The sequence below is a fragment of the Balaenoptera musculus genome, chromosome 2, assembly GCF_009873245.2.
Source record: "Balaenoptera musculus isolate JJ_BM4_2016_0621 chromosome 2, mBalMus1.pri.v3, whole genome shotgun sequence".
Classification (NCBI taxonomy): domain Eukaryota; kingdom Metazoa; phylum Chordata; class Mammalia; order Artiodactyla; family Balaenopteridae; genus Balaenoptera; species Balaenoptera musculus.
Genome location: NC_045786.1, coordinates 165,109,214 through 165,125,442, shown reverse-complemented (window position 1 = coordinate 165,125,442; position 16,229 = coordinate 165,109,214). Strand labels below are relative to the sequence as shown.

The window sequence follows — 16,229 nt, the reverse complement described above, 5'->3', positions numbered from 1 at the left end:
ATTTAGAATGAGAACAGAGAAACAGTCAGCTTCAGAGTGAGGACTGTACCTGTTTCTTCCCCTCCGAGGCCCCTCAGTATCTGGTCTTTCTCTTCCCACTTCATTCACGCCTATCCTCTGTGCTGATAATGACCCCCGCTCCCGCTCTGTGTCCCCACAGGACTTTCCACACATTTCCATTGGAACAGTCATCACATCAGGTTGCAATGATCTACAAGTCTATTTCTCAACCGGCTACAAGCTCTTCGAGACCACAGGTTTGATGCAGCTCACTCCCGGCGCTAGCTTCATGCCTGACATCTCGGAGGGGCTCAGCAAGAGTTTGTGAAATGAGATGATTAATCAGGTATGACTCGAGATCATGGTGAGGATGGATTTGTCAGCTTACAACTTGATTTGCTTCATTACAGATTTTTACAGGTGTTTCCCACTTAATGCAATGCCCAACTATTTATTAATGGTTTTAGGGGAAAAGTTAAACATGAAGTCTGTAGAGTTTGCTATGAGCAGCTAGTTCCTGGTTAGTTTCTCTTTCCTGGCCTCTGGCCCCAGTGACTTGAGGATCCAAAGCTGCTGCTCTCCAGAGCTCAGAGGTTCTGAAAGAAGCTTTGACCCTGACAGCTCTTCCTTCTAATTCATTTCACTCTCATCCTGGAAGAGCATGGTAAATTTAGGTAGGTCAGCCAGGCAGGCATGGTCCCTGTCAAACTGAGGAGAAGCAGTACGGATCGGGGTAGTAGAAAAAGTCTCAAGGAGGACGAGGAACAAAACCCAGCATGTTGTCAGGTTAGCCAGAGATCGGAATCCAAGCGTTATTAACAGGCAGCAGATTTTGGCCAATAAGGTGAAGCTCTAACCTCAGAAGACTTTCTGAGGGTCAGGGGCCTGTAGACTTCTCATCTGGGGCCATGAGCTGGTTTTCAAGTGTGGGAGAGGTGGTCCTCCCTGAAAGGTATTTCGGGACAGGTAACCGAGCTGGAGCTGAGACGACAGCAAGCAGAGCCGTCCCTGAAAGCCGCATGGCAGGAGGGGACACAAATCTCCAGGCTCACATTCTATCCTCTCCATTTGCCTCACAGACAGTTAGAGAAAGCTGAAGAATCTATTTGGCTATTAACTCTGAAGACCAGCTAGTAACATCTAGGGAACACCAAAAATTTTCTATTATTTTATTCCAGAATGCTTATGTCTGCTCTCCTAACTTGGACTTATTTCTAATAAGAAAAAGTAAATAAATGAGGATAAATAATAATAATGGAGCCTATAACCTTGGCAAACCTCTAAGTAAAAAAGGAAAATATTTGAGGGACTTCTCTGGTGGGCCAGTGGTTACGACTCCACACTTCCACTGAAGGGGGCACGGGTTTGATCCTTGGTGGGGGAACTAGGCTCCCACAAGCCGCACAGCGCGGCCAAAAAATTTAAAAAAAAGTAAAATATTTGATAGAGGTACATAGTGAAAAGAAGGAACACTCCCAACCTCCTGGCAGATACTGCATGTTTTCCCATAAAACGTATTTTCAAAAGCTATCAGAGTCTGCCATCTAAGACAAACGACTTATAAATAAGTTCCAAAACGTCCGTCAGGACTCCAACATTTTAATTAATTTCTTTACAGCAGAACCAAGAGACTGCACAGCTAAGAGAGGCCAAAAGAAAAGAGAGAGATGCATCTAAGCGTGAGAGAAGCGGGTAGGAGTCCTCTGCAGGGTCCTATGTAAGCATGGTGCAGACCCTGACCCCTAAAGTATGCTTGCAAGCCTGGCTGTGCCCCTAAGGGCAAGAGAAAATTTGTGAAGAAGCAAAACTTCAAGTGTCTGTATCTCCCTCAGCAGAAGCCTTTCTCTCTCACCAAACTCAGCAAAGTGAAATGAGTAGCAAAACGTAAGCAGGTTGTCAGCCATGTGGTGTTAAGATTTGAGGCCAAATTCAAACGTCCGATCTGCGAGAGCTAATAGATAACTTCAGAAGTCAGAATTAATTTTTTAAAAAATCACTCTAAAAGTTATAGAGGTGTCCCAGGGAGTCTGGTGTACTAAAAGGCATAAAAGTACATAAACCTCTAAAATCATCTACTATTTTTTATCAATGTGTTTTCCTCCAGTGTAATTTTACATAATATGTATGACTAAAACCTTAATAAACCTTTCTGTCTTCATTTTATATAGCTGCCAACTGAAAAACTCCATTATTATTTTATAGAGTTGCTCCAGATATAAAGATATAACAAAATCAGAGGGAAAAAGAATGATGGCTATAGAAGGAAGAATTCTGTACTTTTAGATAGAAATAAATATGCCACTGAAATAGGTACTCCCGCATGAATACAAAAGAAACGCAATACCCATTATGTGTCATTACTAAAATCATTATCAAAATGACACTCAAAATAGGATCGCCACCTCTCATCCCAGAGAGTGATCAGATTATTACTAATGGAACAAATATTAATTACCCCACATCAATAGTATTTGGGAATTAAAAACAACAGCCGTAACTCTGCCGTTTCTTTGTCCTCCAGCCCACAACTAAACTATCTTTAAAAGAAAACCTATCACCCACATGATTTCTCACAGCTTGAATATGCAGGTATATCCCACACAGTGGGAGTGCTACATGCAAATTAGCAGAATGTCTACTCTTGACACATAATAGGAGCTGAGGAAAGTCTTCTGGATTTGAGTCTATATAGATTTTATGGTAGCTTTCAATGAGTTATCACTCTATTATGAAAACTCTAATCCATCTTGAGAACAATAATAATAGCTTATTACACATAAAATATCTACAGCATGCCAGCAGAAGAGAAAATGTTATAAGTGAGAGCAAAAATGTCAACAGATCTGAATTAAAACAAGATAGGGCATCTGTCCAAAGTATAAAAGGAGAACTACACCCTGATGGTCAACAATAGTAGATTCTGAAGAATACATATATTTTTTTCTATTTGGAAAATTCTTTCCTGTCTCCATGCCTCTTTTTCCTTTTTTAAAAAATCCACTTGAACATTTAAGGCCACTTGATTGTATATGTAAGTTAAAGCAAACAACAGGAGTGATGGCTGAACAACCGTAATACAGCAGACTGGGAGATACCCACAGTGCCAGGCCTCCAGGAGGAAGCTCTAGAAATTGAAAACCAGATTGGTACCTGTCACTGCCTTGAAATGTTTAGAACTTGAATGACCTTGCATCCCTTGGGCAAGTGTTCCATTGTCCTTTAAAGGAACACTCTTACTGCCAGAATATTTGGTAAACAACAAAAGTATGGTTTACCCATGAAAAGAATTCTAAACAGCATCTCATATCTGTGAACTCATCTATCTACTAAGTTATTAATTAGAGAAGTACAGTAGTAGAGGGAATATCCTAGTGGTTCCCTGTGGGGTGAAAGAACGAATGGTAAATCCAAGGTCTGAGCAACTGACTCTCTTCTCGCTAATGGGGCTAGTGTCACTCAGGACGGATCACCAGGGGACTTTTTTTTTTGTTTTTTACTTCTAAGCTTTAAGAAATTTATCTTTTTAAAAATTTTATACTGGAGTGTAGTTGATTAACAATGTTGTGTTAGTTTCAGGTGTACAGCAAAGTGATTCAGTTATACATATACATGTAGCTATTCTTTTTCAAATGCTTTTCCCATTTAGGTTGTTACATAATATTGAGTAGAGTTCCCTGTGCTAGACAGTAGGTCCTTGTTTTGGTTATCCATTTTAAATATAGCAGTGTGTACCTGTCAGTCCCAAACTCCCAATCTATCCCTCCCTCTCACCCTTCCCACCAGGGGACTTTTTCCTTCCAGTTGTTACTTTCTTTTCTTTTTCCAAGTTGCATTTTCAGTTAAACAGAGCCGCCTCCAGTGTCCTGAGATGACGGTCATGATATCCAAGAAGGAAGTCGCTGTCTGCCCCAGACACATTGTCTGTTCATATTGTGAATCTGGTCTTCCAGCTACCAGGAACTGACACTGCCCACCAGTAAAGGGGAAACTTCTCTCTGACTCCATGCTAGATTCTCTGGTTTAAGAGAAACTACCAGAGAACAGGCTACCACTTCTGCTACCCGCTTGAACATTTGTCAAGGGCAAGAGAAAAAGGAACGGGGAAACCCTGCAGAAAGATGCACCGCTTTCTGTAGAGAGACAAAAGATGCTTCTCCCTCATCCCGTGAGTGGCCCTGTGGCAGACTTTTCTCCACGACTTAGCCAGGAAGCACAGCGGGGAAAAGGGAACTACTTTTGTTTTTTTTAAGGTATGCCTCACTTTTATTTCTCTCAGTAATTTTTTCATTACTGGTTTATTCTGAGTTTATGGAACAAGGATATGTTACTTCAAAATGGCATGGTGTTTAATAGTTTTTGTTGGAGAAGGTCGAAATATTACTCACTAGGTTGTTCCTCATGGGCATGATCTCAAAATGTCCCCCCGGATATCTCTTTGATCTAAATAATTTTACAATTTGATTTTTAAATTTAACTTAATGACTCAATGACAAATACATATTTGTTTTTAAAGATGAAAATGTTATAAATTTGAAATGGCATAAGAGAATCCAAAATACACAGAAGAATTTACTTTTTTGTCTTCTTTCTTCCTAAAGCTAATTTGTGTTTGTTATTTATTCACCTAGCTGTGATGCAATAATCACTGTTTTCATGGTCTCCTTAGGCACTGAGCAATTTAAACTGTCAGTGTTCTTTCACTGTCTTGTGACAAGTGCTTATTACAGCCAGCTAATGTACTTCAGAGAAAAACCTGCCCCCAGCTGCAGTCACAAAGTGGGGTGCTAGAACCCAAGAAGATCAACCACACAGACCTGCTCTGCTCAAGACTGAGGGCAATCAAGGGACCAGCCTCCGATGCCCGCTGGAAAGTACCTTCAGGGCCTGGAAACTGAGGTTGTTTTGAGGTGGCATGTCCCCAATCTAAACGCTATCAGAAGCAAGTGACTTCCAGACACTGTCAACCTGCTGGCCTTAACTCTCTCATGGGCTACTTCACCAAGCCTAGTTCACCTGCCCTCTCCTCGAAACCAGTGTTGATCTTATTAACCTTTATGGTCAGTTGCATCAAAGTTACTTGTACTCAAAAGTGGTGTTGCTGCTGATGTGTGAAGAGGTAGGACTGGCCAGTGGCAATCCACTGGAAGAGAGTCAATCTGTCTCTTCTTAGGAACACAGATATTTCCTGGCTATGCTTTGCTTCTGTCTCCCTCTTGGGCTGTCCAGCATCTTGGTACAATGGGAGCCATTTCACTCTGACTATATCATGCCCAACATCCACTGCCATCATTTTCCAGCAGTCACTCCTCTCAGAAAGCATCATTGTGCCTGGGGAAAGTATACCAACTTTTTATTAAATCTCAAGCCTTTGAGAAAAACTCCGTTCTGTTCCCAAGGATTACTAGTATAAGGTGGGGGAAGACGGGGACCAGTTAGTGGATATTAAATGGTTAATGACAAGGGTATTCATCCTCTTCTCCCAGGTAAACCCCCAAACTTCTGCACGCCCTTCAAAAACATACAATCCCTTTTCTACACCACTCCCCTACTCAGTACACACCTCTGCTACCGTACCCATTACACTGCGCTGGGAATTTTTGTTTCGACGTCAGCTACTCCTATCAGACAGGAAACTCCTGGGAGGAAGGGGCCATGACTTATTCATCTCTGTTTCCCCAGCACCTGGGCCAGGTCGGGGTTCATAACGGTTAATGAGCTTTCCTCCATTTCCCAGGCTGAGCTGGCCACTCCCTCCTCTACAGTAGTTTATATACTGTACAGACTTTCAGTATACTGGTTAGCACGTTATAAGGGTAGGGCCTGTGCCTTTATATATCTATACCCCCAGAACCTAGCCGGAGATAGGTGGTCAGTAAATATTTGTAGTGGGAGATAATGCTGAAGAGTCAAACATGTTCAGATGATGGAAGACCTTGACAATTCGGGTACCACAAGGTCACTGGAGGTTTTCAATGCACAGAGTGATATGATAAAAAGCAGAGCTTTAGCAAAATTCCTCTAGGCAGCCATAGGCTATAAGACTGGATTGACGTGGAGAGAAATGAACGGTGCAAAAAGCTAAGAGCTATTATGGTAATCCGGGCAAGTGATGTGCGGGGCCTGACTAGGCTGTGCTCTATACGGATTAGACACTGTGGTCAGGTGCTTACGCTACTTATGCCAGCTGTGTGATCTTGGGCAAGTCACTGAACCCCCCTGAGCCGCAGTCTCCTCATCTACGATACAGGACCAATTCCTCTCATGGTTGTAAGGAGTAAGCGAGGGGGATATATAAAGCCCCAGCATGTTGCCTGGCACTTAATAGATGCTCCATTAATTTCCCCTTCTCCCTCATCTCTCCAAATGGCACCCAAGGTACCTAAGATTCAGGGAAACCTGTCTAGTTCCTTGATATCAAGCTCCCATTTTCCTTCAGTCATTTAAGCTCAACCTTGTAGGCCCAGACTCTGGGACTGGCCATAACGCTCAGCAGGGAGAACTGAAACAGCTGTGACACACTTCCTGGGTACTTTGCACAAAGGCAGTCAGAATGATACCCTGATCCCAGCTGCAGCTCACGACCAAGTCTTTAAAACCAGGCTCAACCTTCGGGATACGAGGCAGGATCCCAGTTTACCTGATCCCTTGCTGACACCCCTGGCATGGCCAGCCTTTTCCTAAACCCCATCCTCATGTCATTATTCCTAAATTTATTCCACCTTTCTGCTGAAGCCTCCCTTTATTGCTTGAAGACGGCCAGCCTCTGAGGCTGAACTCCAACCCCAGGCAGAGTTTGGCCTGCACCCACCAGTCCTTTGTGACCCAGTTCAAACGCCACTTCCTTCATGAAGTCTTCCCTGATTTCACACCATATGAGGTAAGATGCCTCCTGCTCTTAACTCCCCCCTAGGACTTTATCTACGTCTCTTTCTCACTCATGGCACTCATCGCAGCCTGTCTTGTGTGATCAAAACCTGCACACTTGCCTAAGATGCTGAGCTAAGGATGCCAGGGATGGAGAGCTAGAGCCTCTCGTAAGCAGCCCTACAACCAAAAGCATTAATCTTTGCAAGTTCTCTAGAGCCTGTCTGGTATGTGTTCAAGCCCCGCCCCCTGCCTTAGGGCTCCTGTGGTGCTGGTTCTTTCACACCCACCTCCCACCCTGGTTGGACTCAGCCCGTCCTGCCTTTTGACCATATCTGGCTGGGCCCACCCTCACTTTCACTTCTGCTTCACAGAGATTTGGCGACCCATCCATACTCACGTGACTCCGCGATCAGACCTCAGCCTCCGGGTCGCTCATTTTTGGCTTCCTTAGTCCTGCCTCAGCTCTGGTAGCCATTAATGGGCTGCCCCTCCAACCTACTGGACCATAAACTTCTCGCGGACACATTATCGTTTCATTCTTCTTTTTTGTCTTTCACAGAACTAGTTCCACAGTAGGAACAAAATAAATACTCCTTTTCTGGTCTTTCTTAGCCAGTGGAAGTGCCAAGTGCATAGTGACAGACAGATCATGGCTTACGTAAGATATATTATTTCTTATCTCTGGACAGACATTTAATTTATGCGTATGTCCCACACCTTCCTTAAATTTTCCAAACATAAGTGAATTTCATGAAAAGTGAAATGAGGCATAAGCCTACCTGCACAAGCAGAAGGAGGTTTGTATCCGGTAAAGGAGATTTAAGCTTCAGGGCCTGCAGGAGTTCTAGAACAACACTACGAGACAAATAGAATTTATCCCTCTCCTAAACAAAACAAGAGAGAAGAAGGTAAGCGATTTCTAAAAATTCAATTAGAATAGACCTATGTCAAAAGAGCTTCCAAAAGATTCACAGATCAGAAATAAGAAACAGTATTTTAAAATGCATAGTGAACTGTCCTTAAGAAATAAACCCAAGAAAAAAGAAAAAGGGCATTTTTGTGTTTGTAATGAGTTTAGTGAAGCACTGAGAACACATAATTTAATGGATAAGAAAAAGATAGGCTATCTCTTAAAGACTGAAACCACGAGATTTGGTTCTTATTCACAGGGGAGAGGTTCCAAGAACTGCAGAAACTAAACAAATCTAAAAGGATTTTTTTCAATAGAAAATGATTTAGAGAAAAACATGTAACACTGTTGAAAGGGTCTCATATCCTCTCAAAAGGAACTTACTTTTTAAGTGGACTATTTCAAGCATACAGAAAAATAGAGAGATGGAATATATCATATACCTATTACCCATCTTTGTTAAATCATAGCATTTTGCTTTATTTGATTTAATACTTTTTATCAAGAATCAAACATCACAGACATAGTTGAAGCTACCTATACAGTGCTCTCTTTTCTTTCTCCTTTCCTTGAAATAGCCACTATTTTGAATCTGGTGCTTATTATTTCATGTACTACACTTTTACTACATATGTATACCTCCATTATAAGGCTTACTATTATTTTTGCTTGTTTTTAACTTTCTATAATGGTATCATACAATGCATATCTTTCTGCAACTTATAATTTTTTACTCCATTATATATATATATTTTTTAAACCATTTACTGGGTCTTCCAGTTGATTTTCTTTTTAAATTTATTTATTTATTATTTATGGGTGTGTTTGGTCTTCGTTTCTGTGCGAGGGCTTTCTCTAGTTGCGGCAAGCGGGGGCCACTCTTCATCGCGGTGCGTGGGCCTCTCATTATCGCGGCCTGTCTTGTTGCGGAGCACAGGCTCCAGACGCGCAGGCTCAGTAATTGTGGCTCACGGGCCTAGTTGCTCCGCGGCATATGGGATCTTCCCAGACCGGGGCTCGAACCCGTGTCCCCTGCATTGGCAGGCAGATTCTCAACCACTGCGCCACCAGGGAAGCCCCTCCATTATATTTTTGAAGTGAGTCCCTGTTGATACATATAGTTCTCATTCTTTCAACTAAACAGCTTAATGATGTTTTATTGTATGAACATACTGAAATCCATTGATCTGTCCTTGTTAATGCAATGCTAGAATATTTTCAATTTTGTAAGCTTTTTTTATTGTCAAATATAGCACACATGCAGCAAAGTACATAAAATATAAGTGAACAGATGAACAGATTAGCATAGATTGAACACTCATGTAATCAGCAGCCAAGTTGGGTACACATCACAAGCACCTTCAAAGTCCCCTATGTGTCCTTTCTTGATCATAACCAACTTATTGGAGACCCTGTAGGTCTGTATCCACTGTCTTTTCTTTCTACTCATTCTCACTTGTGGTGTCTTGCCTCCTCATATGTCTGGTTATCTTTGCATGGTGCATCCTTTATTTTTAAAATATTTTTAGAAATAATTTGAGGCCCGAAATGTTATCTTCCTCCAAAGAGCTTTCTGTTCATTTTTTACCAGGTACTGGAGGTACTAGTGATCCAGGGTTACCTTAATACACATACAAACCTTGTAATATCTTATCTTGGGCCACCAAGGGTCTTGACAGGGATCTGTGTCCATGTGAGGACCACTTCACTTCTGGGTTATCTTTACTTAGTGGTCCCAGCCAAAAGGTGCGGGAGGTGCAGGATCAGAGAGTCTCCACTCTTGGAAGGTCCTGGATTCTGACTTTTTCCCCCCTAGCCTCCTGGATCTTCCAGAATTGTCACATCTTTCAGATAGGCAAACACCCCCAGGGCAAAAAAAGGTCTTCAGTGCTAGGCTCACATCTTTGCATTTCTGTGTTCTCTCAGATCTTAGCCTGGTAATTCTATATCTGGTTAGCATTTTGTTGATTTTTTAAAGTTTTCAGAAAATAGTTTGTTCACTTTTTTAAGAAACTTTTCAAATCCAGTGGGAGGATACGTTCAAATTATCTAGTCCATCAGTATCAGGAGAGAAAGTCTAGGATATTTATTGGAATTATACTAAATTTATAGGTTATTTTGTGAGAATTAGCTATCTTTATTATGCTGGGTCCTCACTCATGAACATGAGATCTGTCTCCATTTATTTAACGTTGTTTAATAAAATTTTCTGGTTATCTCCATAAAATTCTTGCATATTTTTGTTAGATTCATTTTTTGTTGCCACAATAAATGCTATTTTTAAAGTATATTTTATAATCATTTGTAGCTGAATAATTAAAGGTAGATGATTTCTGGATGTTCATTTGTATCAGCATCCTTGCTGAATTCTCATAAAAGTTATAAAAAGGTGTCTATAGCTAGATTCTCTTCAGTTCATTTGTAATCACATCATCTATGAAAAGGGAGAGTTTTTTTCCTTTCTAATCCTTATACTTTGATTTATTCTTCCTGTCTTACTCAACTGAGCAGGACCTCCAGAACCATAGCAAATAGAAGCAGTGATAACGGCCATTCTTGTCTTAACTTATGATTTTAAAGGGACTACTGTTGGCATTTCACCATAAGTATAATGTTTCCTAGAGATTTCTGGTAGACACCCTTTATCAAGTTACCCCTTTTACTCCTAGTTTGACAAGATTTACCATAAATGGATGTTGAATTATATAGAATGCTTCTTTTGTATCTCTTGAGATAATGATAAAAGCTTTTCCTCCTTTAATCTGGCAACATGGTAACATAAATAGATATTCTAATATTTAAACCAATTTTATATTACAAGAAAATCCTCACTAGGTCATGAGGCTTTAGTTTTTTTTAATTTTTTAAATTGAAGTATAGTTGGCGTACAATATTATATAAGTTCCAGGGGAACAATATATTTAGTCACAATTTTTAAAGGTTACACTCCATTTATAGTTATTATAAAATATTTCCTATATTCCCCATGTTGTACAATATATCCTTATATTTTATACATAATAGTTTGTACCTCTTAATCCCCTACCCCTATATTGCCCCTCCCCACTTCCCTCTCCCCACTGGTAACCACTAGTTTGTTCTCTGTATCTGTGAGTCTGTTTCTTTTTTGTTATATTCACTAGTTTGTCGTATTTTTAGATTCCACATATAAGTGATATCATACAGTATTTGTCTTTGTTTGTCTGATTTACTTCACTTAGCATAATGCCCTCCAAGTCCATCCATGTTGCTTCCAATGGCAGAATTTCATTCTTTTTTATGGCTGAGCGTGAGGCTTTATTTTTAATGCATTAACTTGGGATTATTCATTCAGAATTTTTGCATCTTTGAAGTATAACTGGCCTATAATTTTCCTTTCCCCTATTGCCCTTGTCTGGTTGGTATCAAAATTCTATTGGCCTCATAGAATATGTTGCAAATTGTTCCCTTTTTTTCTATTCTCTGTTTTAGTTTGCATGAAGTAGAGATCAGTCTGTTCCTTAAATGTTTAATGAAAGTTGTCTTTAAAATTGGAATGGTTTTTAAACGTAAAATAGATAGCTAGTGGGAAGCGGCCGCATAGAACAGGGAGATCAGCTCGGTGCTTTGTGACCACCTAGAGGGGTGGGATAGGGAGGGTGGGAGGGAGGGAGACGCAAGAGGGAAGAGATATGGGAACATATGTATATGTATAACTGATTCACTTTGTTATGAAGCAGAAACTAACACACCATTGTAAAGCAATTATACTCCAATAAAGATGTTTAAAAATAAATTGGAATGGTTTTTAACTACTGATTCCATTTTTTCATCATTTAAGTCTAGCCGTCTTTTTTCTGATTGTTACATATTACATTTTTTCTAGAAAATTGTCCCTGTTTCCCAAGATTTCAAATTTACTGGCTAAATCTTCTCTTTATATTCTTCATCTTTTTATTTCCCTTTGCTGCATGCTATATAATTTCTTCAGATCTATTTTCATTTCACTAAATCCCTCTTTGGCTATGTCTAATTTGCTCTCTAACCTGTCCACTGAGTTTTTTTTATGTCAATGACTATTTCATTTCTAGAATTTCTACTTTGTTCAAATTTATCTGGTTTTTTTTTTAAGTGACTACATCTTTTCTCATGTTTTTAATTCATCTTTTAATGCTTATCATTCAGAGTATGTCTTTATAGTCTCTATCACATTGTTCTAATATTGGAAGTTCGTAGGGGGAATAATCTTGATTTTTGTTGACTATGCTAAAGTAGCTCATGGTGGATTATTTCTTCATGTTTTGTAATTTTAGATCATGATCTCATGTTCATCCAGATTTTAATTATGGGAATCCTGTTGGGCCTAGGTTGAAGGCATATCCCTCCAGAGAGGTTTGAGGATTGATTTTGAGCTTGCTTCTGCCAGACACTCCAATGCAATTACTTGCCCAGCACCAATTTATTTGACTTTTGGGGGTTCACAGAGCATGCAGGTATTACAAATTCAAATTCTAAACATGTTCAAAGATAGGCTCATGTTTACTAATTCTCAAGGGAAACTACAAATCTTTCAGTTCCCAGGCTCAGACAGAGCCCATTCTTTGTCACCTCCTTATAAGAATATATCCTTTCCAAATCAAACTTTTCTCAAACATATAGCCTTTCAAGGGTTCTGGCTTTCTCCTGGGGACAACTCAGCTCCAACTCTCAGCCTGAAATAGTCCCAAGACTTCATTTCCTTTCTCTGTATGGGCTTTAAAACTCAAGTCACTAAGGAATATAACAAAAAAGAAACAGACTCACAGACATAGAGAACCAACTAGTGGTTACCAGTGGAGAAAGGGAAAGGGGTAGGGGACTAAGAGGTACAAACTATTGGGTATAAAATAAGCTACAAGGATATATTGTACAACACAGGGAATATAGCCAATTTTTATAATAACTATAAATGGAGTATAACCTTTAAAAATTGTGAATCACTATATTGTACACCTGGAACTTATATAATATTGTATATCAACCATACTTCAATTAAAAACAAAAAACTCAAGCTACTAAATTACCAAAACAATCAACTTCTCTACCCCAAGACTGCTACAATATCAGCTTATATGCTTACCACTCTGGTTCTCAATTCCCTTTTCATTTTTGCAACTTCCATTCTTATAAAATTTGCTATATATTTAAAATCATGTTTATTACATTTCATCCATCACTTCTAGCATTTTAAGTGGGACAGTTTTCAAGTTATTGAGACTGCCCGATTGCCAAATAGTCTCCAAAGCTATTACCTTTCCATGTCTTTTCTTGGGCACATGAAAAGATGCTCAACATCACTAATTATTAGAGAAATGCAAATCAAAACTACAATGAGGTATCACCTCACACTGGTCAGAATGGCCATTATCAAAAAAATCTAGAAACAATAAATGCTGGAAAGGGTGTAGTGAAAAGGGAACCCTCTTGCACTGTTGGTGGGAATGTAAATTGATACAACCACTATGGAAAACAGTACAGAGATTCCTTAAAAAACTAAAAATAGAACTACCCTACGACCCAGCAATCCCACTACTGGGCATATACCCTGAGAAAACCATAATTCAAAAAGAGACATGTACCACAATGTTCGTTGCAGCAATATTTACAATAGCCAGGACATGGAACCAACCTAAATGTCCATTGACAGACGAATGGATAAAGAAGATGTGGCACATATATACAATGGAATATTACTCAGCCATAAAAAGAAATGAAATTGAGTTATTTGTAGTGAGGTGGATGGACCTAGAGTCTGTCATACAGAGTAAAGTAAGTCAGAAAGAGAAAAACAAATACTGTATGCTAACGCATATATATGGAATCTTAAAAAAAAAAAATGGTACTGATGAACCTAGTTGCAGGGCAGGAATAAAGAGGTAGACATAGAAAATGGACTTGAGGACATGAGGTGGGAGGGCGAAGCTGGGGCGAAGTGAGAGTAGCATTGACATATATATACTACGGAATATAAAATAGTTGGCTGGTAGGAAGCAGCAGCATAGCACAGGGAAATCGGCTCAGTGCTTTGCGATGACCTAGAGGGGTGGGATAGGGAGGGTGGGAGGGAGGCTCAAGAGGGAGGGGATATGGGGACATGTGTATGCATACGGCTGATTCGCTTTGTTGTGCAACAGAAACTAACACAGTATTGTGAAGCAGTTGAGGAGAAGCCTCAATTAGATACTGCTATTTCTTTAGCTATTTCTTATAGTTTCTCATTATCTGTGAAAAAGGTGGGAAGGCCCTAGATCAAAGATTTCTACAACTAATAGTCATTTTGAGTTGCAGAATGAAGAAGGGTAGATGACAACCGGAAGAGAGAGGGCACTAAAGTTATGATAGATTATGAGGGGATATAATGCATAATGAATATTTAAAACCAAAAATATCTTGAATTCAAAATAGTGGAAGGTCCACTGTAATCAATACTTATAGTACACAGCATAGAAAGTACAAACTCATTATGATTCCTCCTCTATAAAATATATAATTTAAACAAATCAAACATAAAGAAAATTAAGAAATAAAGTGACTTCTAAAAATAGAATATCTTTTCATTATATTTGCTGCTGTGTCTTACAGATCTATTTTTTTAAGTGAAAAAAAGATAAAGAAGTTATTTTTCAGGAAGGATTTGAAAGAAGAAAAAAATACTGATTATTTTGGTAGTTAGAAAACATATTGTTCCAGGCAGAGTAATAAACAGTTTATAATCAGAAAGATTAAAGAGAAGGATATCATGAAACACTTAACATGGTGGAATGGACACAGACGGTAAGAAAGGAGACAAGGGTGTTTTAAATAGAATGAAAACCTTGATAAAAATTAGATTTTTAGGAGAAATTAAAGGGCTTGTAGAAGTGGACAACGTGAATAAAGGAGTATTCTGAATGTTTAAGAGGGAACAACAGAAACAGAAACCCCACTGAAAATAAACTTGGAAAATTTGGAAATTGGAAAAGTAACATTTGCACATTGTTCTTAAGGACAGAAACACTCTCAATTTGTCCTGCCTTCTGCTTTTCCATTAGGATAGTGTCTATCAGCACCAACAAGGCTGCTATATGCGCTCGGCAAGCAGTACTTTTCCACTTCCTCAGTAGTGGGGCAGGGGAAACTAAAGATAATGCAATAGAGAAACCATTATCAAAGCAAGATGACAAAAGATGAGATTACAGTCTCAGAGGCCAAGAACCCAGAACTGGGGAGACAGAAAAATTATGAGAATTAAGGAGCTCTCCACAGGCTTTTACAAATGACAAGCTGATATTTTTCTACTTTGGGTATAAAATTGATAGGTACTGATGGCTTGCCCACTAATCATAGGATGGTGAACTTGAAAAGGACATTAGAGGTCATTTGGACCATTATCTCATTTCATTCAAAATACCTCTTCTCCTCTAAACCATATGACCCTCAGTTCTCCAAATTTGCATATTTAACGTATAGTTTATATATTTGTGTGTGCAAAGTGTTTCCTTCTAATGATTTTTATTAGACCTCAGTAGAATTACTCACTTTTAACTATACTGAGGCAAATTAACCTAAGAGGGATTTGATACTGATTAGAAAGAATATGTTTCTGCCAGTTTTTTGTTTCCCAGGGACACATAAACACACATGCAACCTTACCTTAGTGAAAGCTCGGTAACATAAGCCACACACCTCCACCAGGTAGGCCAAAGTGAAGATGGCATTCTGAATTACAAAGCTGAGCAGTTTTGAAAATGGTTCCAACAAACTCTGCAATGAGATTGGGGCCAAAATAAAACCAAAATCAATTGCTGATTCTTTCATTAAAAAAAAGTACTAAAGTCTAATGATACCTTAACTAATGGGATCACTCTTTCTTAATTTCAAATCTGTTGCCGGGTGGCTACTGTAGCAAACCTGTTTGTCTAACAAGAACAGAACTGAATCTTCAATCAATGGCTCAAAGAGCATGACGTAATCATTTTACTGCTAAAAAAAAATCCACTTTTTCCATGTGGCATCATTTATAAACCTACCTAACTCCAATCTTATCCTCATACCCACCCCCAGCAATCAAGACTCTGTGAGGTTTGCTTTAGGATCTCCCACTCTATTTCTCTGAGTCTTTAGGCATGTGTGAGTTCATCAGACACAGCTCCTCTAGAAGCCTGTCATCTCAGTTAAGTAGCACAAACCACCCTTGCACGTAAGTACCAAAGCACTATTAGCTTAGATAAGACACATCAGGACCCAGCTTCCTGCCAGTGTTTACCAGGAAGGCTGTCAGTTTTGGTTTCCCCATCTGAATCCCACCCATAAAAGGTCAGTTTTAGATCCTTATGCTTTCTTAAGTCATTTAGAGACATTTATTGAGCACCTACTAAGTATCAGGCAGAGTTACACGCTTTTGTATCGTTTATCTCATTTAAATTTCTTATAACAATCCTGGGGAGACAGTATA

The 16,229-nt window shown here is 39.4% G+C and overlaps 1 protein-coding gene across 1 annotated transcript in view; it reads right to left on the bottom strand.

The window, feature by feature from the left end:
• The window catches only part of UNC79 (unc-79 homolog, NALCN channel complex subunit), a 251,806-nt gene that overhangs the window by 26,890 nt on the left and 208,687 nt on the right, over positions 1-16,229 (bottom strand). The window contains 2 exon segments of the mRNA XM_036842067.1: positions 7,647-7,751; positions 15,428-15,538. Coding sequence (XP_036697962.1) covers positions 7,647-7,751; positions 15,428-15,538 — 216 coding nt within the window.